Source organism: Nannobrachium achirus (assembly GCF_963921795.1).
Source record: "Nannobrachium achirus genome assembly, chromosome: 10".
NCBI lineage: Eukaryota > Metazoa > Chordata > Actinopteri > Myctophiformes > Myctophidae > Nannobrachium > Nannobrachium achirus.
The window spans coordinates 35,248,661-35,269,348 of NC_137819.1; the positions used below are offsets into that span (position 1 = coordinate 35,248,661).

The 20,688-nt window shown below is 42.1% G+C and overlaps 1 protein-coding gene across 1 annotated transcript; it reads left to right on the forward strand.

The window, feature by feature from the left end:
• Positions 1-11,325: 11,325 nt before the first annotated feature.
• On the forward strand, positions 11,326-20,688 carry sall3b (spalt-like transcription factor 3b; the record flags this gene model as incomplete). Its single annotated transcript, XM_080735426.1, has 4 exons — positions 11,326-11,454; positions 16,015-18,999; positions 19,314-19,651; positions 20,308-20,688. Exons 1-4 carry the CDS (start codon positions 11,373-11,375, stop codon positions 20,686-20,688), a joined length of 3,786 nt encoding a protein of 1,261 aa, XP_080591552.1. The 5' UTR covers positions 11,326-11,372.

The following is a 20,688-nucleotide window of genomic DNA, read 5'->3' on the forward strand; positions in this document are numbered from 1 at the left end:
CGGTACAGCTTTTTATTTGATCAGTAATGCGTGACAAAGTTGATGTCTAAGGTTGATGACGGGTTTTAGCCACTTAAACCCTATTTTTACATTGGCTATTCAAAAATAGCAGATCTAGACAGAGCACAATGCGTTGCATTGTAATGTGCTGTGAGTTTGTAGATCTGCAGTTCTTTTTATATTAGAAATTGTGGAAGTTTACACATTTTTTAAATATATATATTTTGGGATGCCAGGCCAGGGTGAAAGGTTTTATTTTCATTAACATAATATCCGTAGTGATCTGTTTGTTACAAGCTGGAACAAAAAAAGAAAAATACATTCGGTGACCGACCCGTATTGATCTTTATTATATGTGTGTCATCGACAGTCTCTCTCCCCCCTGAACGTGGGATAATAAATTAAATGAAAGCTCCAGTGGAGAGCTTATGAATTTTCCAAAACAAACAAGTTATATATTTTACAGTTGGACTGTAAAAGAAAAAAGATGAACACAGCTGTAACAGAGGGGAGCAAAATCATAGTAAAAACTGATAGATGAAAACTTTACGATCGACCTAATCTTAGAGACTCCATCTCGTCCGTGCCTTTGATGTCGTGGCATTTTATTTACTGTCTCAATAAGAAGCCGGAGGAACGCATCACTCCAGCATCTGCCGTGACGGACAGGAACACCATAATGTTTAGGATAGTGTCATAGAGAGATGGCAATATCAGAGAAAAGAGGACCGGAGAGAGAAAAGAGAAGAATGGCCCTGGGAAACTGTTATGCTGTTTATGTCTCCTACCTCCAGTGCCACCTCCTGGGTTTGTTTGGACTATATTAGGAACCTCGGAGAACATGTCATATATGTGGAATCCCAAAAAAAGAAGAAGCCTTTTATGAGGATATTCAGCGGAGCAGGAGAGGGGGGCACATGAAAGTCTTATGGAGACTTATTGTGGAGGCTGTAAATTTCCACTGTTAAAAAGTTGCTGGAATGCTGGGAAAATCTGTTGTTTCTTTTATTTTTTAGCTCTGTTACTGTTACTTTTATACAGTGTATACTGTACTATTAACACCAAAAACATGTAATTCTTCCTGCTCTATAACTTCAGATCGAAGCTTCAAATGTTTTTTTCTTGTTTTTTGTTTACTTAAAATGTATCAGCTTGAATTTTAGTAATACCGTTCCAAATTTGTCTGCTTATTTCTTTGTCATCACTGTGTCATTTCACTTGTTTATCCTGTCGCCTGATTGGATAAAAGTAGTATCCCGACCTGGACATTTTGTTTTCTGTAAAAAAAGAAAAAGAAAGAAAAAAAAGAAAAATAACGTTTACATTTTAAATAAAAAATGAACAACAGATTGTGCAGGCGAGAAACAAAAACCAAAGCTGTGTCCTAATTATCTTAACTCCCATGTACAGTATATTGGGTCCATAAAGTTTTATTCTTATAGGAAGTCCTAGCTGACTGCTTTGGCGTCAGCTAATGGAAATTCATTAAACAACCAATGGAAGAAAGGAAAGGAAAAAAGATCTTACCCACAACTTTGAAGATATATGTCCTGAAATGACGAGTGGTACGACCAACGGGGCAGGGGTAAGACTCACAGCGGGCAGAGTGGACAGTGGGGGCCCAGCCCAGGCCCCATGGACGAGGCGACCAGCAGATGGGTAACTTGTAACCCTGGGAGTGTGTGCCATCTTGCATGATAAATATCAGTGATTTGCTCCAGGCCTCAGACTGTGACTCACAGGAAGTCACTGTTTGAGACGGTTTACACAGATGGAGACCATTCTTAGTCAACATTCACATAAAAATCGGCCTGGTGGAGTGTTTTTCTCTCTCTCGCACTCTCTCTCTCTCTTCTCGCCCCCTTTTCATTGTATGTGGACGGTAGCAAAAGAGTTTGACTGTGGGCAGGAGACAACACCTCTAGTTGTGTGCTGGGATCTTTGTGAGCTTAATTTGATTCTCTTTTGCTGGACTGGGCCCAACATTCAACCATCATAAGGATCCAATGGTTCACAGCAGTAGTGCTGCTCATGATGAATCAACAGTCATTATTCATATGTAGTCACTGAAAGAGATCTAGATCTCACTCCATGTCAGAGTAAAAAAAAAAGTCTAACTTGTACAAATCTACTGCAGATACACAAGTCCTGTTTTGTTTTGTGTTAATATTTATATTCTTGAAATAGATACTAGTTGCTTACTTGTTCTTGTTGCCTATCCTTCTCCAAGGATATTTCCCAGAGCATTTATCCTGTTGTTGTTGACATTTTCATGCATTTACTCTAACCTTGCACTTTGTGCGTCACTCTGTATGAGAGCATTCTGCTGAATGCCTGAGTTGGAAATTGTACTTTATGCTTGCAAAGCCACAGCCTGCAGTTTTGCATGATGTATTATTATCGTGTTATTACTGCCTGGCAGTTAGAAGAAATAGTGATGAGACGGGAAAGTTAAGAGACTTGACGTGATTTACAGTAAGCTGATTTAGTTGCGCCACAAGATGTTCGATAAAGAAAAGTGCTTGCAGCACCAACACTTGTTATATAGAAGATAAATACATGAAAGCGGTCACCTGAAATAGCTACCACTGTGGTTATTGTAGTCGTTTTGAGACAACTGGTTTCACTTTGTTAAGGCTGCTGCGCCCAGCTCTGCTGATGTGGCATGGAGATTATTTTGGTTGTTGTTACTGGCGGTTACTGGCCATCAAGGGTGAGTTATGAGTACTTTAACATAGTTATGTGTCTCTCCCAGTGTGCTTTAGAATGAGTTTCCTAATCGTTATTTTCTTCTCCTGTCTCCTACTGAGATGCATGCCGGACTGGGAAGAGGCTCTGAAATTTTCACATATGTTGCTTTAATGTGTCAAAGATACCCGTTGGGCCTGTGTTACTGTTTCAATATGTGTTGGTGCTAGAGCAGTCCAATGTCTTCTGGAGACATCACTAGACATCACAAGACATCACATCAATGGAATCATCTCTATTCACATCTTGAACTGACCGACCAGTCACAGTCTACAAAGCAACAGTTTGTGGATTTCTCAAATGTTTTCCTTAATCTTCTTCAGCAGATTAATTTGTCAGGGAAATGAAATGATTAAAACCTAACAATCCCAGGGAGGCCTATCTTAATTGGCTCTCTGATTAAAGGGATTGACAACTAGATTGTTTTCAGTCGGCGTGGAATACTCTGCTCTGCTGGAAATTAAACATACATATTTACGGACATATTAGTGGGTAAAATGATTTGTCAGTCAACTATGAATATAGGATTCTTAGTCTTACTTTGATCAAGTGAGCTTATTGTTGTTCAAAAACAATTGTCTGTTGTTGCTGGGATTTCCTAAAGAATGGGCAACCTGCAGAGACATTCAGGAATATCTCCCTCTTTGAAGAAATCCATTGGCAAAAAGCTTTTTGTAACCCTCTTGCTATTTTATCACTGCACTACAAAAACCTGTGTTAAAAATGGACCGGTGAGGCCGTGAGGGTCACTAGTAGTAACAATCTGTGTATGTACTGTCAGCAACATGTCCTAATGTACAGTATCTTTATGGGGTATCTCTATCCCATATGTAGGATAATCCCAGTATATTATGCCTCTCTAAAGCAGTGGTTCTCAACCTGTGGGTCGGGACCCCAGATGATTAACAATAAAAAGGTCACTTTCTAAAGTGACTTTTTAATACCTTTAAAATGACAAATTAAACCGTGGCCAAATTGTCTAATATTAGAGGCAGAAATTGTGAAAACAGCTGATCTGCATGTAGATCTGCTATTTTCACACTAGAACACACATGATAAAATATGATTATTTTGGGAGTCGCAGCCTGAAAAGGTTGAGAACCACTGCTCTAAAGGGTCAGTCTAATATACTTATCACTTTGCCAAACTCTTGAAATTTACTGTAATAACAGGGTCTGGACTATTTCAGCTACACAGGCTACATAGATTATTGTACTTTGAGCTTCCTCTCCTTCTTTTAGATGTTATTTCGCACAAAGGTTGTAATTACCTACTGTTTTACTGCATCCATTGTTGTAAAGCTTGTGTGCTTTGAGAATAAATAATTTCCTCCTTTTCGTTCAAATTTTGCCAACAGGTTGTTGTCATGTAGACTTGAGTACAACAAAGTCACAAACATGTCATTATGAGACTTTTATGTGTCAGAAGGCATCAAAAGAAAGGGTGATTAATCTTAGTTACCTCATGTATCACAAACACACACAAACACTTGCACGTGTGAATGTGCACTCTCACACACACACACACACACGCACGCACGCACGCACGCGCGCGCGCGCGCGCGCACGCACACACACACACACACACACACACACACACACACACACACACACACACACACACACACACACACACGCTCCCACCAAAAGTTCTCAAGAGGCCCTTTTTTTTTTTACAAAAAAAGAATTTCCCACTAGCTTCAAGTCAAATATCAAAACTGGTCTTTTATTATCCTTCATCGCATAACAACAAAAGGAGGGGATTTATTACATTTAATCTATTTCTCTTTTCTGTCTTGTATAGTTTCTATCACACTCCCCATCTTCTCTTTCTTTTTCTTTTTCCTTTTGGATCCCAGTCCTCCATAGTATCATCATCCACCTCGTTTGCTGCTCAGAGACGATCTTGACACCCGGGGAACGTCATGTGAAACCATGAACGACAGGAGGCAATAAGCTGGAGAATAGCAGCAATCAGGGGCGTCACAAGGGGTAGGAAAGTGGGACTGAGTTACTAGGGCCCAAGGTGGTGGAGGGGGCCTCAATTATTTTATACTTTAACTATTGAAAAATAGCAGATATACAAGCTCACAGCGTGGCACCGAGTGCCGCGCTGCGAGCTTGTAGATCTGCTATTTTTGAAAAGTCGTGGAAAATGTGTGCAAAAATCTTTGAATGTTATGTATTTTGTAACTCAAATTTTGCTTCTGGGGGGGGGGGGTCCCTGGAACTCAATATTTGGAGATGGGGGTCCGTGGCCAAATACATACCATTTTGGGGGTCCTTCACATGAAAAGGTTTGAGCTCCACTCACTGACATCGAAACATAGTTTAAAAAAAAAAAAACCTTAGAAGGATTTGAATTATTCATGATTTTTCAAAAATAGCAGATCTATGTGAGCTTGTATATCTGCTGTTTTTCAATAGTCAAAGCACAGGGGCCCCACAGTGAATCATTGTACCCAGGGCCCAGAATGTGGTGTGACACCCCTGGCAGCAATCTTCAAGAAAGTTCTCCATTCACTCTCGCTCCCCTAGTTCTCTGTCCTCTTATCCAGCCTTGAAGATAAAGAAGGAGGGGAAAAAAATCAATACAGCAACACAGTGTTAGATAAAAGCAAAGAGGGGGAGCGGAGCGAGCGCTGGGCCCCAGTTGGTTGTAGTGAATTAAAGTGATCAGAAATTTCCAGTGTGCTCAGCCCTTCAGACTACATAACCTAACAGGTCTGTCTCAACGCTGTCTATCACTCACGGCTCTCTGTTCAATCCCTCTTTGTTCACTTTTGATTTAGTTTTTTCTTTACCTCGCTTTTTTCTCTTTTGGTCTGTTGTGTTTTCTTTGTGTTTGCGGGGATGAAGAAGCGGTTCTCAATCAGCGGCAGCAGATGCTTGAATGAAGGTTTTGGATATTGCGAGGAGCCCGTCTGAATAGGAGCTACAATGTGCTCTTTGACAATTATGTGAATGGACTGCATGTTGGGTCTGTTGTTTTTCCTGTGTGTTGGTACAAATAAATGCACAGTAAAATCTACAGTAGTCTGAATTTACACTTTTAGAATGAAATGATCAATATGGACTTTTGTGTAACTGTCTTTCTCTTTGCTTTTCCTTTGTCTTTCCTCTCTCTCTCTCTCTCTCTCTCTCTCTCTCTCTCTCTCTCTCTCTCTCTCTCTCTGTGTTACGTTGCTTCCCAGGTATGGTGTCACATTCACAATGACATCTGATGAACTGCGGAAGATATCGGGGACATCGGTGGCGTTCTGCAGGTGGACAGGGCTTTATTTCAAAAAGGGGAGCACGATCATATTTCATTGTTTCAGGGCTGAGCCTCTGTCATGTATTAATTAAAATCCAAATACCCTGTATTGATTGTGTTATCAGGCCACCGCAGCCAGGGCCCACTGTATTGATCCGCCTGGTGATTTATGATCATTTTCTAGAAAAATCCCTTTGTGTGATTATACGAGGAAACAGGACCTGAATGCGTGTGTGTGTGCGCGCGTGCGCGCGTGTGTGTGTGTGTGTGTGTGTGTGTGTGTGTGTGTGTGTGTGTGTGTGTGTGTGTGTGTGTGTGTGTGTGTGTGTGTGTTTCTCCTAGAGCAGGGGTTTTCAAAGTGGGTGATGGGGCACCCTTGGGTGCCGCAACGGCAGTCCAGGGGTGCCGCGAGATCATTTGATAATATTTGGAATTTATTTGGACAAATATTTAGTATCATTTTAAACTTGAAGTACAAAGTTATTTTCAGTCAGTTCTAACCAAAATGGCTATTATCTCAACGTTTTCCTCACAACATAATCACTAAAATATCGTCACTGTCGGGCAGAAACCTCGTATCTCCAAGTTTCAAATGTGTACGTCTTTTGGTAAAGACTGTTGCACAAAACTAGTGAAAACAGCCGATCTACAAGCACACAACGCCTCGCATCGCGTTGTGTGCTTGTAGATCTGCTGTTTTCACTAGTTTAGTACATTTTATAGATGATAAATACAAAACGAACGGTTTTGGACACTGGTGAGGTGCTCAAAGGACTGCTACAGTGAACTCCCCAGGCATAAGCAGAAAGATATCAACTGAAAATAGTTAGGTCCAACTGAAAGATATATATATATATAAATGTGTAAAAACAACACAGGATTTGCTATCCACATGAGTTACAAACTATGGCCATGGTGGACTGGGTGATGTGGGGTGATGTTGCCTTTAACTTTGTGTCTTTTATACTCCTTGCTTGCAATATAGGCTTACAAGGATGTTTGGCCTACTCATCATCATACACATTTTTTTTTTTTTTCTGTGTGTGTGTGTGTGTGTGTGTGTGTGTGTGTGTGTGTGTGTGTGTGTGTGTGTGTGTGTGTGTGTGTGTGTGTGTGTGTGTGTGTGTGTGTGTGCGCGCACGCGCGCGCGCGTGTGTGCGTGTGTGTGTGCAACTAATAAAACCTGTTTCATTTCTCTGTAAAATTAATACTCCTACGTGTCCATCTGGTTCCATTTGTACACACTTTCTGTGTCATACAGTATATACAGTACATTTATACCTAAAGTATACCCAGAGAGTTTCAATAACTTACACCATTTTATACAGTACAACCAAAGAGTGTACCCTCTCATAAATAACATTTCATGGACGTGTAGATCTCAGTGTCCCAAAATAATTTCTGTCATCCTCCTTTGACATCCTTTAGCAGGGATGTCTGTCATGTCATTTGACGCGATGTATTATTGGAAAGCTTTGCTTTTATTTATTTTCGTTCTTGTTGCTGATCACTCTCTTTCTTAGCTCGGGGTCAGAGGTCATTAGTTTGTCATATCCTCACAGCACTCAAATTCCTCCAGGCTGACGCAGCCTGACAGGAGGAGGTTCAATATGATCATCTGTTTGGCTGCTAGTAAATCACAGCAGCACTCAGGGACGTGCTGGCCATTGGGAAAAGCGGGACAACTCCCGAACAGCCGGTTCATTCCCGGCCGGCCAATAGGAAAAAATTAAAAATAAAATGTTTTTTGCAAAGCAAAGCCCTGCTTCATCATACAAGGCCGTCGCACAAAAGTAGTGAAAACAGCAGATCTGCAAGCACACAACGCCTCGCTGTGTGAGTATAACTCATGTAATTGGCCCACTGGCTTGTCACTTGTCATGATCTAAGACTAAAATGGCAAATCTTTGAGTAGTAGCAGCGCTATAGAGAGAGATCTCTCTCTATAGCGTGCAATGAGGGCCTACAACTCTTTTTCCCGGGCTGAATCAGGGGCCCAGCACGTCCCTGGCAGCACTGTAATCTACAACAGTGGTTCTCAAATGTCTTCATGTCAAGAGACCCCCAAATTGATATGTATTTGTCCGTGGACCCCCCTTTGAAAATATTGTGTCAGCCAGGGACCCCCATTAGAGAACATTTTGTCAACATAAAAAAAATAGCAAATCTACAAGTTCAACATGCATCGCAACACAATGTAAGCTTATTGATCGGCTATTCATGAAGCAAAAAAAGGGTTTAAAGTATTCTTCATTTTTCTGGGGACCCCCCGGAACCCCCTCGAGGACCCCTGGTGGCCCCCTGACCCTACTTTAAGAACCAGTGATCTACAATGATAAACATTATCTCTAATCTTTATAAGCTTATTTACAAATGTCCTCATGCATTTATCTATTTCTGCAAACATATAAGCTTGTACAAAGACACACGTGCGCATGCATTCACACACGTACAGGCAAAAGCATAGGCAAATACACAAGGTCTAAGACAAGGACATGAAAATAACCATGCAAAAAGTAGATGTTTAAAAAGCAATCGATCATGACGCAACACACAGAGGCACACTAACTCGTACACTAGCACAGACATAGCTTTAAACAAAAAACATTTACAAGCTGAACATACACATTCAGGCAGATAGACTTAGATAGGGGCTTGTTGGTAAATTCCACATTATACAGTGTCTATTTTTGTTCCATTCACAGATCACTACACAGGCTGGCCTTGGGCCCGCGTGCTCTGCATGAAAGTGAACTTTAATTATAGCACTATTTAGAAAGAAACTGGGGTGACCGCCTTCACTAATCTAGCTCAGCAAGCATGTCCGCTCTTCTCTGGCTTTGTGCAATTGAATGGTATGTTCAAGATGTTTTTTACTCGTTTTATTGAACTATACACAATACTAAATGGTGGTATATTTAGACATTACGCAGTCAAAAGAAATCAAGGTCTATATAAAACATCAGTGGGATGGGATACCTTTGGTAAAAGCCCTATAGTTTGAATTTTGCAGCGAGATAATGGTCAAGTAATAATAGTTGGTGGTTTGATTCTGTGTGCAGAAGCAGGTTACAGAGAATCAATATCAAATCAAGGCAGGTTGAGTATCTAGATAAGGGCTCTCTTGGCCACTCTGGCTATTCATCATAAGTCTGTAGAGTCCTGATAGGTCAGAAGAAATTATATTCCACCAGGAGTGGGGGCCTTCTTATCTCGCCATAGCAGAGGAGTGGGAGACACTGCGATCAATACTAGACTGTTGTGTAGTACTTGCAGTTATCAACAACTGCCGGTTGCATCTTTTAATACCATAATGACAACTTTTTGGACAATGGCTGGTGAAAGGGATTATAGCTTTGGTCAAGTAGCCTAGGTCTGTTTAATCCCTCTCTGTTATATTTAACATGTCATGTGTGGATGATAGAGTTAAAGATGGATGAACGTGTATAATAACACCTAAATGGATTTTTATCATAAATCCTATAATTTGCCACTTCGTTTGGAGCTTTTGCATAATGAGTCAAAGTCGAATAATTTTCTCAGCATGCCGACGTTCAGTGTATTATGGCAGTGGTTCTCAAAGTCTTGTCCGGGGACCCGGACTCCCAGGGGTCCTTGAGGGAGTTCCAGGGGGTCCCCAGCCAAATTGGGAACCAAATGGACACTTATGGGTGTAATAGGCTCTATGCATATACGCCATTTTGTTCTACTTCCGGGTGTCTTTTGACTTCCTTCACAGGTGTTACCGATGATACTAATGAAGGGTCTGTTCCATTCTGGTCAAACAGAGTCAGGGTGCTGATATTGTGCATGCTGGCTCACTGGAAACACTCTGCTACACCAGTGGGTCTCAAAGTGTTCTTGAGTGGGTTCCAAATGTCCCCATACAGGTGGGTAACTCTGAGAAGCAAATGGACCTGCAAGGGTCCATTTGATTCCATTTGTTGATTCCATTTGTACAGAGTTATGGGGGTCCTTGAAATTAAAGAACCACTGTGCAATAAATCAAACAGAGCCTTCATTAGTATCATCAGTAACACCTGTGAAGGAAGTCGAAAGACACCCGGAAGTAGAACAAAATGGCGTATATGCATAGAGCCTATTCAGAGAGTGTAAAATCCATTTGTACACTCTCTAAGTTACATTAACACTTTACAATATAGAGGGGGGTCCGTACCCTCAAATGCATCATGTCAAACTGCCTGGGGTCCTTGAAATTAAAATGGTTGGGAATTACTGCTAGAGCCCTAATAAAAATCTTAAAGGGGTCCCTGGCATACCTTTTCATATTGGGGTCTGTGGGCTAATAAGTGTCACTTTGGGGGTCCTTGATGCGAAAAAGTTTGAGAACCACTGTACTGTGGCACCAATAGTGGGAGGTCGTTACAAATGAAGTAACAGCTCTCCGACACCTTCTGCAGTGGTGTCCTAGCAGTAGCCTATCGCAGTCGGCTCAAGGGCAACTAATGATGGACCGGAGGCGGAGGCAACTTGGCGGAATCAAGAGAGAGAGAGAGAGCTAGAGCGCCCGGTTCCACAGACACATACACAACACACACACTACCAGACCAAGGATTGTTTGAGCACTTCAGAGATAAGTCATGTCGGCGATCTGTGCAAGCTAAAAAGTTAGGCTATATTTTACGCACGTATATGGACCCACTCTTCGGTCTCGCTCATGGCTTGCTTATAAGCTGGACCTTGCTTTTTAAGCACTTTATATAAGCTGTAAATGTTTGAAGGTGCAGCCAAATTCCTCCCCGGAAACATAACGGTGCAGTTCAGCCCAGGGAAGGCTGTCCCTGTGTGAGATTAACGGCGAGAGTTTCCAAGCCAGACGGGCCACCCGAGAGGCAAGCGGAGCGGAGGACCTATTTCACACCAAATCAAGAGGAAAGCAGCGCGGGTTATATCACTATATGTCGCGCTTTTTGGACATGTAAAAACCTCTTAACGTCTACAAAGCAGCAACATCGTGCCATGCAGTGGCCATAGCCATAGGATGACTGTCTGTCTTGAAACACTCGTGAAACTAGGCTATAGACAACTTGGGGACTGGACTGGAAGTGGAGCAGAGTTACGCGTAAACTCAGCTGTATGCTCCAGCGCAATTATTAAAGCCATCCCTCATTTCCATATCCAGTGTGAATCTGCTGGACATGAGCCAATCACCTATCGAAGGGCAGCGAGAGTCGTAAAGCATTATCCTTCCTCCATCATAATTACGCCGACATGCGCAATCCGCACAGCACGGGCGACACCAGCTAATGCTCCTATTTCACAGAGCCGACTCTCGCTGAAGGGTCCCATTTGTTGGCTGCCGATGAATCGGCAAAAGACAGGAGAGCAACTCGCCGAGAATCATCAACATGTCCCGCCGCAAGCAAGCCAAGCCCCAGCATCTCAAGTCAGACGAAGACACATCACAGCCTGATGTCCTCTCTGAACATGGTATGTGGATGGATGAGTTACACCTGTTTGTCTGTTCTCTTTTTAACTTCTGCTGTTAACTTTAGAGCATAGGCTACGTTTGTTTTATTTTATTATAGGCTATTGCATTTTATAATTCCTAATTTAAGTGTAACGCCTATCTTAGTAGCTATGTAGGCCTATGATGTCAAATCAAGTCAACAAAAGTTTAGGTTGTAGCCTATAACCTAATTAGCTACTTTGGGCTTTGAAGAAAGGCGAATGTAGTCCTATTTGTAAATGATTTGTTTTTAAACTTTTAAATTATTGTATTTCTTCTGGTCAGGCCCTATACGCCTCAACCCTTGGCAGGTTATCCTCCTGAAATGAGATGTTCTTAAAAAAAAACTCCAACGGCAAAAATAGGCCTAAAAATATATTGACAAATGCATGCATATTTTCCATACAGCCCATACTCATATCATATGCCTGTATTATGACGTCTATAACTGTCTTTACTAATTGCATTGAATATTGCTCAATGCGTCCTGTCATATTAAGGCCTCCCTGTAGCTGTCAAAATATTTTACATTTACACTTTAATTGAAGACAACGTAGGCTTATTTACATTACAATAGGAACCCACCTAGTGCTATTTAGGAGAAATTAATTTGAATATGGAAATTAAGGCTACTTGCTTTGCTTGCTCTAATAAAATTAGCCTACTCTTCTGCTTGCAGTGATTTATAATAATTTGGTTTATAATACTATCATAGCCAAGGTATCACATTTCTTCTATTAAGGACTTTATTGTTATTTGGCCCATAGAGAGAGATGAAATAATTTCATATAAAAGTCAAGGTTATTGTTCTTGAAGATTATATTGTTAAATGAATAATTCTTAATTTAAATGTATTTTGTGTTTGTGCGCTTGATCATTCATGCCTCGTGTGTGTGTGTGTGTGTGTGTGTGTGTGTGTGTGTGTGTGTGTGTGTGTGTGTGTGTGTGTGTGTGTGTGTGTGTGTGTGTGTGTGTGTGTGTGTGTGGTGTGTGTATAGGCCTAAATTACCTTTTAAGAAAATATAATTTAGTTATGATTCCACATATATGTTACAATAGTTAATTGTTTTGTTTAACAAAAATGTCACGTATTGAAATGTGTTTGTTTCAAGTTTATAATGTAATATTAACTTCATGATCAGAAATTAGACCACATATTATTTTGTTTATAGCAGGTAGCTTAGCCAGACAATATCACTGCAAGGGCTTTTATTTTATTGTTTTAATTTTATTTTGCAGTGGCAGATTCATTTGGAACCAGGCAGGCCACTTATCAACAGTAAAGTTTTGACCCATAAACTGACCTACAGCTCAGTATAGTCAGTTTTATCCAGGAAGCACAATGTACTTGTATACACAAAATAGCCGATCTACATGCTCACAACGCCTCGCAAGAGCATGTAGATCTGCTATTTTCACAATAGAATCGTGTTATACAAAATGTAATGCCTCAACTCTTAGTGCTTATGGGGTGGGGGGGTCCCCAGTTAAAAAAAATGATTATTTTGGGGGTCACGGCCTGAAAAGGTTGAGAACCACTGCACTATTTGACCTGCATGCTCTCATTTAATACGTTTCAAAACAACCGAGCAGGGGCCATTAGATTATTGTCCACAATGTGCTTTTGCCTAAACATTAACCCTTTTAAAAGCTTAACGGAAAACAATTTATTTGGACGTTTTTCTATTTTCGCTTAATTTGATCACGTTAGTCTATGTGCATTTTTTATAGCATCATTTCTCATCAAACGCATTTAAAGGATTGTTTAACGCAGCAACTCAACCGTTCGTCATCATTGCTCTGCATGTGCCATGCTTTGTTGCACAGCATAATGTCACTTTAGTACTACAGTATCTGTTAGCTATTATGCCACTTAAGTGTAGCTATTATGCCACTTTATTATTTGTGGCTATGAGAAGGTGTTGAGAGGGGGCCGAGGCCCTTCTCACCAGTCGTCCCACCCCCAGCCTGCCATACAGACAGACATGAGGGACAGAGGGGGGTTCTATCTCTAGGACAGGCTTTGATTGAGGCGGCTGACTTAACCTTTGTCTACCTCACCCTGCTAGGGGCAAGTGCTTCATGTCAGGATCATAATACAATTAGTACATCTGGGCCATTGACCTCTGAAGCCTAGAGGTCCGAACAGGCAAAAAGGGGCTTTAATGCTGTGCCGAATTACTGTTGGGGTTTGCAAGGATTCTACGGCATTATAAGCAGTCACTTACACAACAAATATAGGCCTAGTGGACGTTAAACCGGCATGCCGTTACTACACCGTAAACTCCTGAGTGTTCATTTAGCCCCGAGAGTGTACAAATGGAACTATTTGTAGACTTATTTTGTTGTGTATAACTCTTGGTCTGTCTTGAAGTGGATTTTTTTAATGAAACTGATAGTGTGTGGGTTATCATGATATTTCTAAAGGTATAGTTCTGGACATTAAACTGTTTATCTGATTTTGTTTTTAGTTAATCTCAGATCATGCAGGCTGCACGCATCATTATATACTGTATAAGAAAGCTGTGCATGATGTTGTTTGATGGAACGCCTTGGTGATCTTGAGACCACCCAAGTGGTGGGCCACTGACACAGATTATTGTACGACTTCATTGGAGTATTGAAAGTGTCGGTTGAAAATACATATTTTTCTGATGCATTTCTCAGTTTATGTAGTTGTGACAGGTGATATATTTAAAATAGTTAAATGCTGACTGACTGACCACTCTGATATTTACATGGCTTTCTTCCTGAGTCTTCTTACAGTATACTGTATATATTTTAAATCTAAGAATGAATAGCCTACACAGACAATATTTAGTATCTGTAAAGACGCGTATATGTGTATTTGTTCTTACGATTCTATTCACGTTCGCAGTAACTTTGTTTTGTATGACAATGAAGTTGGGAATCTTGTGAATCGCTTCAGTGTAGGCCTATTGACCCTGAGTCAGCACTTGTACTCTCATGTGAATGTTTATGTTCGCAACAATTTATATGGCTCAATGGCTATAGATTTGCACATTGTAGATGTTTAGAAGTGCTTGATAGTTATGTATGGACATGCACAAATGCATGTGCGTAGGCTATACACATACAAAACATGTTATAGGTTTCTTTATTGGTATACTACAGTACTACTTTTTATTTTGTCATTATCAAAATATTATATTTCTGAATCTAAATTTTGTGATAAATATAATTATCCCCAAACCTTATTTTGTGTTGAACATAATCTTTAAAATTAGTTACACCATTTTCCTTGCAAATGTATGTCACTCTGACTAAAAATGTGACTAAAAATGATCTTTGATGTTTACAAAAAAAGATGGAAGAGATGGGAGGTTGGAGTGTATGTAACCATGATTTCCCTTAATTTCCCAGAATTTTTCCATCTGGTATTGCTATCTGCTTCCTAATGGGCCAAAGCCTGAACAGATGTAACAGCATATCATTATAAGCTTTTTAAGAGGGACGCTACATGTCAACTCCTCTTATGTAAGGCAAAATTAAATATATGATATCAAAGATCATATTCAGCCTAAAAGAAAAGTAAATATACAGCAGCCTATATGGGAAATATGTACATTTGATTTCAGCAGATTGAATTATTTAACCAAATGTAAACGTCTGATTAAAAACAGACAATAAAATGTGACGATTATCTTACAGTATATGATTAAATATTTACATTGCTGTCGGTACATTTGACTTTATTGTAAATTCAGAATCTATAAAATGTAAGGGTAGAGTGGAATTTAGCACATATTAAATTGCGCACTTCTATAATTTGTAATACATTATATGTATTTGTTTGTTATTGTTCCGTCTTTTTGTTATGGAGGAAGAGTTAAATTCTTTGAAAATATGATGATGTCTGTCAGAATGAAAGCACAATTAAATTGTTTTCACTTTTAATTAGTGGTTTTACCTGTTTTGAGTGCTATATGTGGGCGAAGCTTGTTAATTTGACAAGAAAATTACAATCACAAAATCAGTTTATTCATTGACAGCGTTATGACTATCTGAATGGTATTAATACAATAAATAAACAATAAATCTCATCAAAGTATTTCTAGGAAGATAAACAAAGAAGAAAAGTATTGCAGTTTCTTTTTGATCAGTCTATTCAAGGCTACATTTTCAATCACAGATGTGATGCTATGTTGAAATATATACTGTAAATGTCTAAACTGTCTACACCCACCATTCGAGAATTGTGATAACTTTCAAGCAGTATATTTTGCAAATAATATGAGCATTGAAAAACAGAACATACGTTTTGGTGAATGAAACTTTTATGTACCCTTCAAATCAATTGTTTTAGTGACATATTCATTGTCATAATAATAATACATAAGATTTATATGGCGCTTTTCTTAGTTCCCAAAGTCGCTTTGCAAAAAAAACATGCTGTACAATTCTTACTCCATACACTTTTAATTTTTTTTAGGAAATGTATAATCAGATCATTAATTGTTAATGATTAATTATTTACCATGTTCTAACTCATATATGTATCCCTTTTACTTGGTTTTCAGGTGTACTTGGGGACATTGAGAGGAAGGAGCTCAGCGGAGGGCAGATCCACAATTGCAGTGAGGAGTCCCACATATGTGAGAAGTGCTGTGCTGAGTTCTGCACTTGGAGTGAACTGTGTGGGCATCAGAGAGTCTGCACTGAAGACCCTCTGGTGTTCATAGTTAAGGACGAGGACGCCATGCCTGTTTCTGATGATTCCCCAGCAGGACCCTCCCCAGTTCCCAGCATGGTGCCCAGCGACTCTACGGTTGTTGAATCCATAGACACTGGGCTTGAGGTGGCAGAGATGCTGGTGTCGAATGACAACGACAGCTTGGATCTTTTGGAGGAGGCGAGGGACCAGGATGAGCCCACAGAACTTGAGCACTGGCCACAGGACAAACATACAGCATCCACCACCAACCCTAAGCCTCAAGATTCGACTGATTTAAATCCTTCCCCTCTGATGTCAGGTGTAAGCAGCTACAGCATGCCCAGTACCAATGTGACGCTGGAGATCCTCCACAGCACCAGAGTGGCCGTAGCCCAGTTCTCCCAGGGAATAAGTGGCAGCAGTGCCGGAGGGAAGGCGGCATCGGCGGCCATCCCAGTGATCCTGGAGCACCTGCTGGCTCTGCAGCAGCAACAGGTCCACCAGCTGCAGCTCATCGAGCAGATCCGGAGCCAGGTAGCCGTCATGAACAGACAGCCCACACAGGCTGCGTTAAACCCCACTTCCAGGGCCCTGCCTCTGGCTCCTAATCCGTTTCCACCTCAAGGCCTCATCACTCCACCCGTACTGCCGCTGTCGGGGACGATGCCGTCGGCCGTTAATGGACAGGCCTCCATTTCCTTGTCTTCTGTGCGGGAGAGGTCGCAACCAGTCTCCTCACAAATGGAGGCCTGCGTGCAGTCCAACTTTAGAGACACTCCCTACACTTCAGCCTCCTCAGAAAGTTCAGCCCCGCCTCCGTCCAATTCAAGTGGTAGCATTTCCACGCTGCTGCCTCCTTACACAGGCTCACACACAACCAGCGTTAGCTGTGCCCAGACACTGGACTCCCCCGGTCCGTTGCTGCTGGGGCAGAACAGCCTCCTCAGCCCGTCCTCCAGCCGTCCGTTTCTACCTCAGAGCCCCCCTAGCAGCGTCATTTTCCCCAACCCCTTGGCTAGCATTGCTGCCACGGCTAACGCACTCGACCCCCTCGCCGCCTTGATGAAGCACAGGAAGGGAAAGCTGCCCAACGTGTCGTTGTTTGACACCAAGCCCGGCCCGGAGGAGCCCTTCTTCAAGCATAAATGCAGGTTTTGTGCCAAAGTGTTTGGCAGTGACAGCGCCCTGCAGATCCACCTGCGCTCCCACACCGGAGAGAGACCGTTCAAGTGCAACATCTGTGGTAATCGCTTCTCCACCAAGGGGAACTTGAAGGTCCACTTCCAGAGACACAAAGAAAAGTACCCTCATGTTCAGATGAACCCTTACCCCGTGCCAGAATACTTAGACAATGTGCCAACAAGTTCAGGTATTCCGTATGGGATGTCGTTCCCTCCAGAAAAACCAGGGTCCTCCTGGCTGGATACCAAACCTGTGGTGGCAACTCTACCCACCCCAATGGGTGTTCCGTTGTCCACTACTCTCACCAGTATAGGAAGCTCAAATGACGCTCCAAGTGTAATACCATCCGTTAAATCTCCCTATAGGACAGCTTCAGGTGAATGTGTGTCTTTGTCACCTAATCGCATAGGCAGTGAGCCTAGTATCCCTCCTGTCTCAGAGGCTCTACAATCTTGCAGCGAGAATGAAGGCTATAATATCTTCAAAACAGAAGGGGTACACCTGCCTCAAAACTGCATGGCAAGAATGAGGTCCAACTCAATTAGTATGGCCACAAGCACCACCACTCCAACTGTTTCCACCACACCCACACCAGAGCCCACCGCGCAGGCATCCCCTGTGTCAGACTCCCCACCCCGCTCCCTTAACTCAGAACACACAAACTTCCTCTCTGGCGGCCTGCTGGACACTATGCAAACATCCGAAACCTCAAAGCTTCAGCAGCTGGTGGAGAATATTGACAAAAAGATCACTGATCCTAACCAGTGTGTCCTTTGCCACCGCGTCCTCAGCTGTCAGAGTGCGCTGAAGATGCACTACCGCATCCACACAGGAGAAAGGCCGTATAAATGCAGGGTGTGTGGCAGGGCGTTCACCACCAAAGGCAACCTGAAAACCCATGTTGGTGTTCACAGAGAGAACCCTCCACTCCGTGTGCAGCACTCGTGCCCCATCTGCCAGAAGAAGTTCACCAACGCCGTTGTGCTGCAGCAGCACATTCGCATGCACATGGTTGGTCAGATCCCAGACTCGTCGGTTATAGAGGAGGGGCAGGAGGCGGACAGAGACAACCTCAACAGCCTCAGCAGCAATGACAATGACCTCATGGATGACATTTCAATGGAGGACGACGAGGATGACGAGGAAGAGGAATATGAGGAAGAAAATATGGAGGAGGATGTCCTGTGTCCTTTCAAGCCCCTGGCATCAGTCTGTGATTCTCCCCCCAAGTCCTCAGCTATTATTTCGAGTATAGCAGCACTGGAGAACCAAATGAGAATGATTGACTCCACTGTCGGCCTGAACCACTCTTTTGGCATGAAGTCACTGGCTAATGGTTTTATAGGCCGTGAGGCTGTTATTAATTGCTCTTTTACAGAGAAAAGGTTTGGAAATCACAATGCAGGAAGCCCTACGGTTTCCGAAACCTCCAGCTCTCCCCATGTATCTCCTATACAGTGCAATTCTGATGGCAAATCTCCGGTAGCAACTAGCAGATCAGACTCTCAAGATCCTTTGGCTGCCTCAGTGAAGAGGGAGCAATCTGACTCTCCTACCTCTACATCAGGGTTTGGAGGGACACAGGACCTGAGGGGAATACAGCCAGGCAAACCATGTGTGAAAGAGGAGAGTCCCCACAGTATGCCTTTTCATCTGAGCAGAGAACGAGGTACAGCTATATTTGCTGCACACGCAGCGCGTTGAGTAGTCTTGTTTTTACACATATATTTAAATGTCACTTTTTTTGTTCTGAATAAATTAATAACTGCTACAATGATGATGCCATACTGTAGATATACTAATAATAATACTGCAAGACATATTTAATTGCTGACAAAGGTTTGAAACATACTGTACAAATTTACAAAATAATTATTCCTTATCAAATATCTCACTACTCTGTTGAAAGCATGCACATTTTATAAACCATGAAGGCTTCAGAAAAAACTAAACTTGAATTCCTTTCTTTAATTTCACCTGCAGGTCAAAGCATTCCGAGCCTGATTAGCAACAGTGCATCAGGCATGATAAAAAGTGAGATGAATGGGCACAATCACCCCAACAACCCAAACGAGGCGCTACATGCACCGTTTAGCCTCCACATTCCTCCGGTTTATCCGTCTGTTGGCAGCCCAGGAATGACATCCCTGCTCGGGCCTGCTGCTCCCAGACGGACCCCGAAGCAGCACAACTGTAACGCGTGTGGGAAGAACTTCTCCTCAGCCAGTGCCCTGCAGATCCATGAGCGCACACACACTGGGGAGAAACCCTTCGTCTGCTCTATCTGCGGCAGAGCTTTCACCACTAAAGGCAATCTGAAGGTATTGCAAAGTTTTGTGCTTGTTTGTCAGATTACAATCCCTGCTCATAATGCAAAGAAGATATCTGTGTGACATTTATATAGATACAAATTGTAATGTATTTTAAAGGTTAATTACATGTGTGACTGTAGATATTAGTTACTCTCTAATGTAATCATTATACCTAACTTTACATTTACAGTTGTAGACATCCTTTTCCAGAGTATCTCACAATGAGCTTAAATTCCAACATCTATAATAAAAAAAAACACAAGAAGTGCAAGAGTGAAATTCTGAGTGTTAAGGCTTAAGCCAAGGGCGCATATCACTACTGTTACTTACAATAATACAAACACATAACAAGGTCCTAACTCCTGGGTTCATACCGTCACTGTCGGGCAGGAACCTCGTAGCTCGTATATCCATATGTGTAAATTTTTTCGTTAAGTAAAGCCCTGCTTCATCATACAAGGCTGTCACACGAAACTAGTGAAAATAGCAGATCTACATCGCGAGGCGTTGTGTGCATGTAGATGAGCTATTTTAAATCATTTTTAAAGTGATGAATACAAAATGAACGGTTTTGGACATACAAGGTTTCCACCCGACAACAACGATATGTACTTTAGCTCATGACATGACCTTGATTGCATGTCTTCCTCTCTCTTCACTTCCAGGTTCACATGGGCACTCATATGTGGAATAACGCCCCAGCTCGGAGAGGCCGCCGGCTGTCAGTGGAGAACCCCATGGCCCTGCTGGGAGGAGATGCCCTGAAGTTTGGGGAGATGTTCCAGAAGGACCTTGCAGCCCGAGCCATGAATGTAGACCCAGGATTCTGGAACCGCTACGCAGCCGCTATCACCAGCGGCCTGGCCATGAAGAACAATGAGATCTCCGTGATTCAGAACAGAGGCATTCCTCAGCTCCATGGCATGGACAGAGTGAGCACTGCTGGAAGCTCAATAACCAGTCTAGGAAAGACAGGCATGGAACTGGGAGCTAACAGACATTTTTCTATGTTCATCGATGACAGTAAAGAGATTGGGATCAACTGA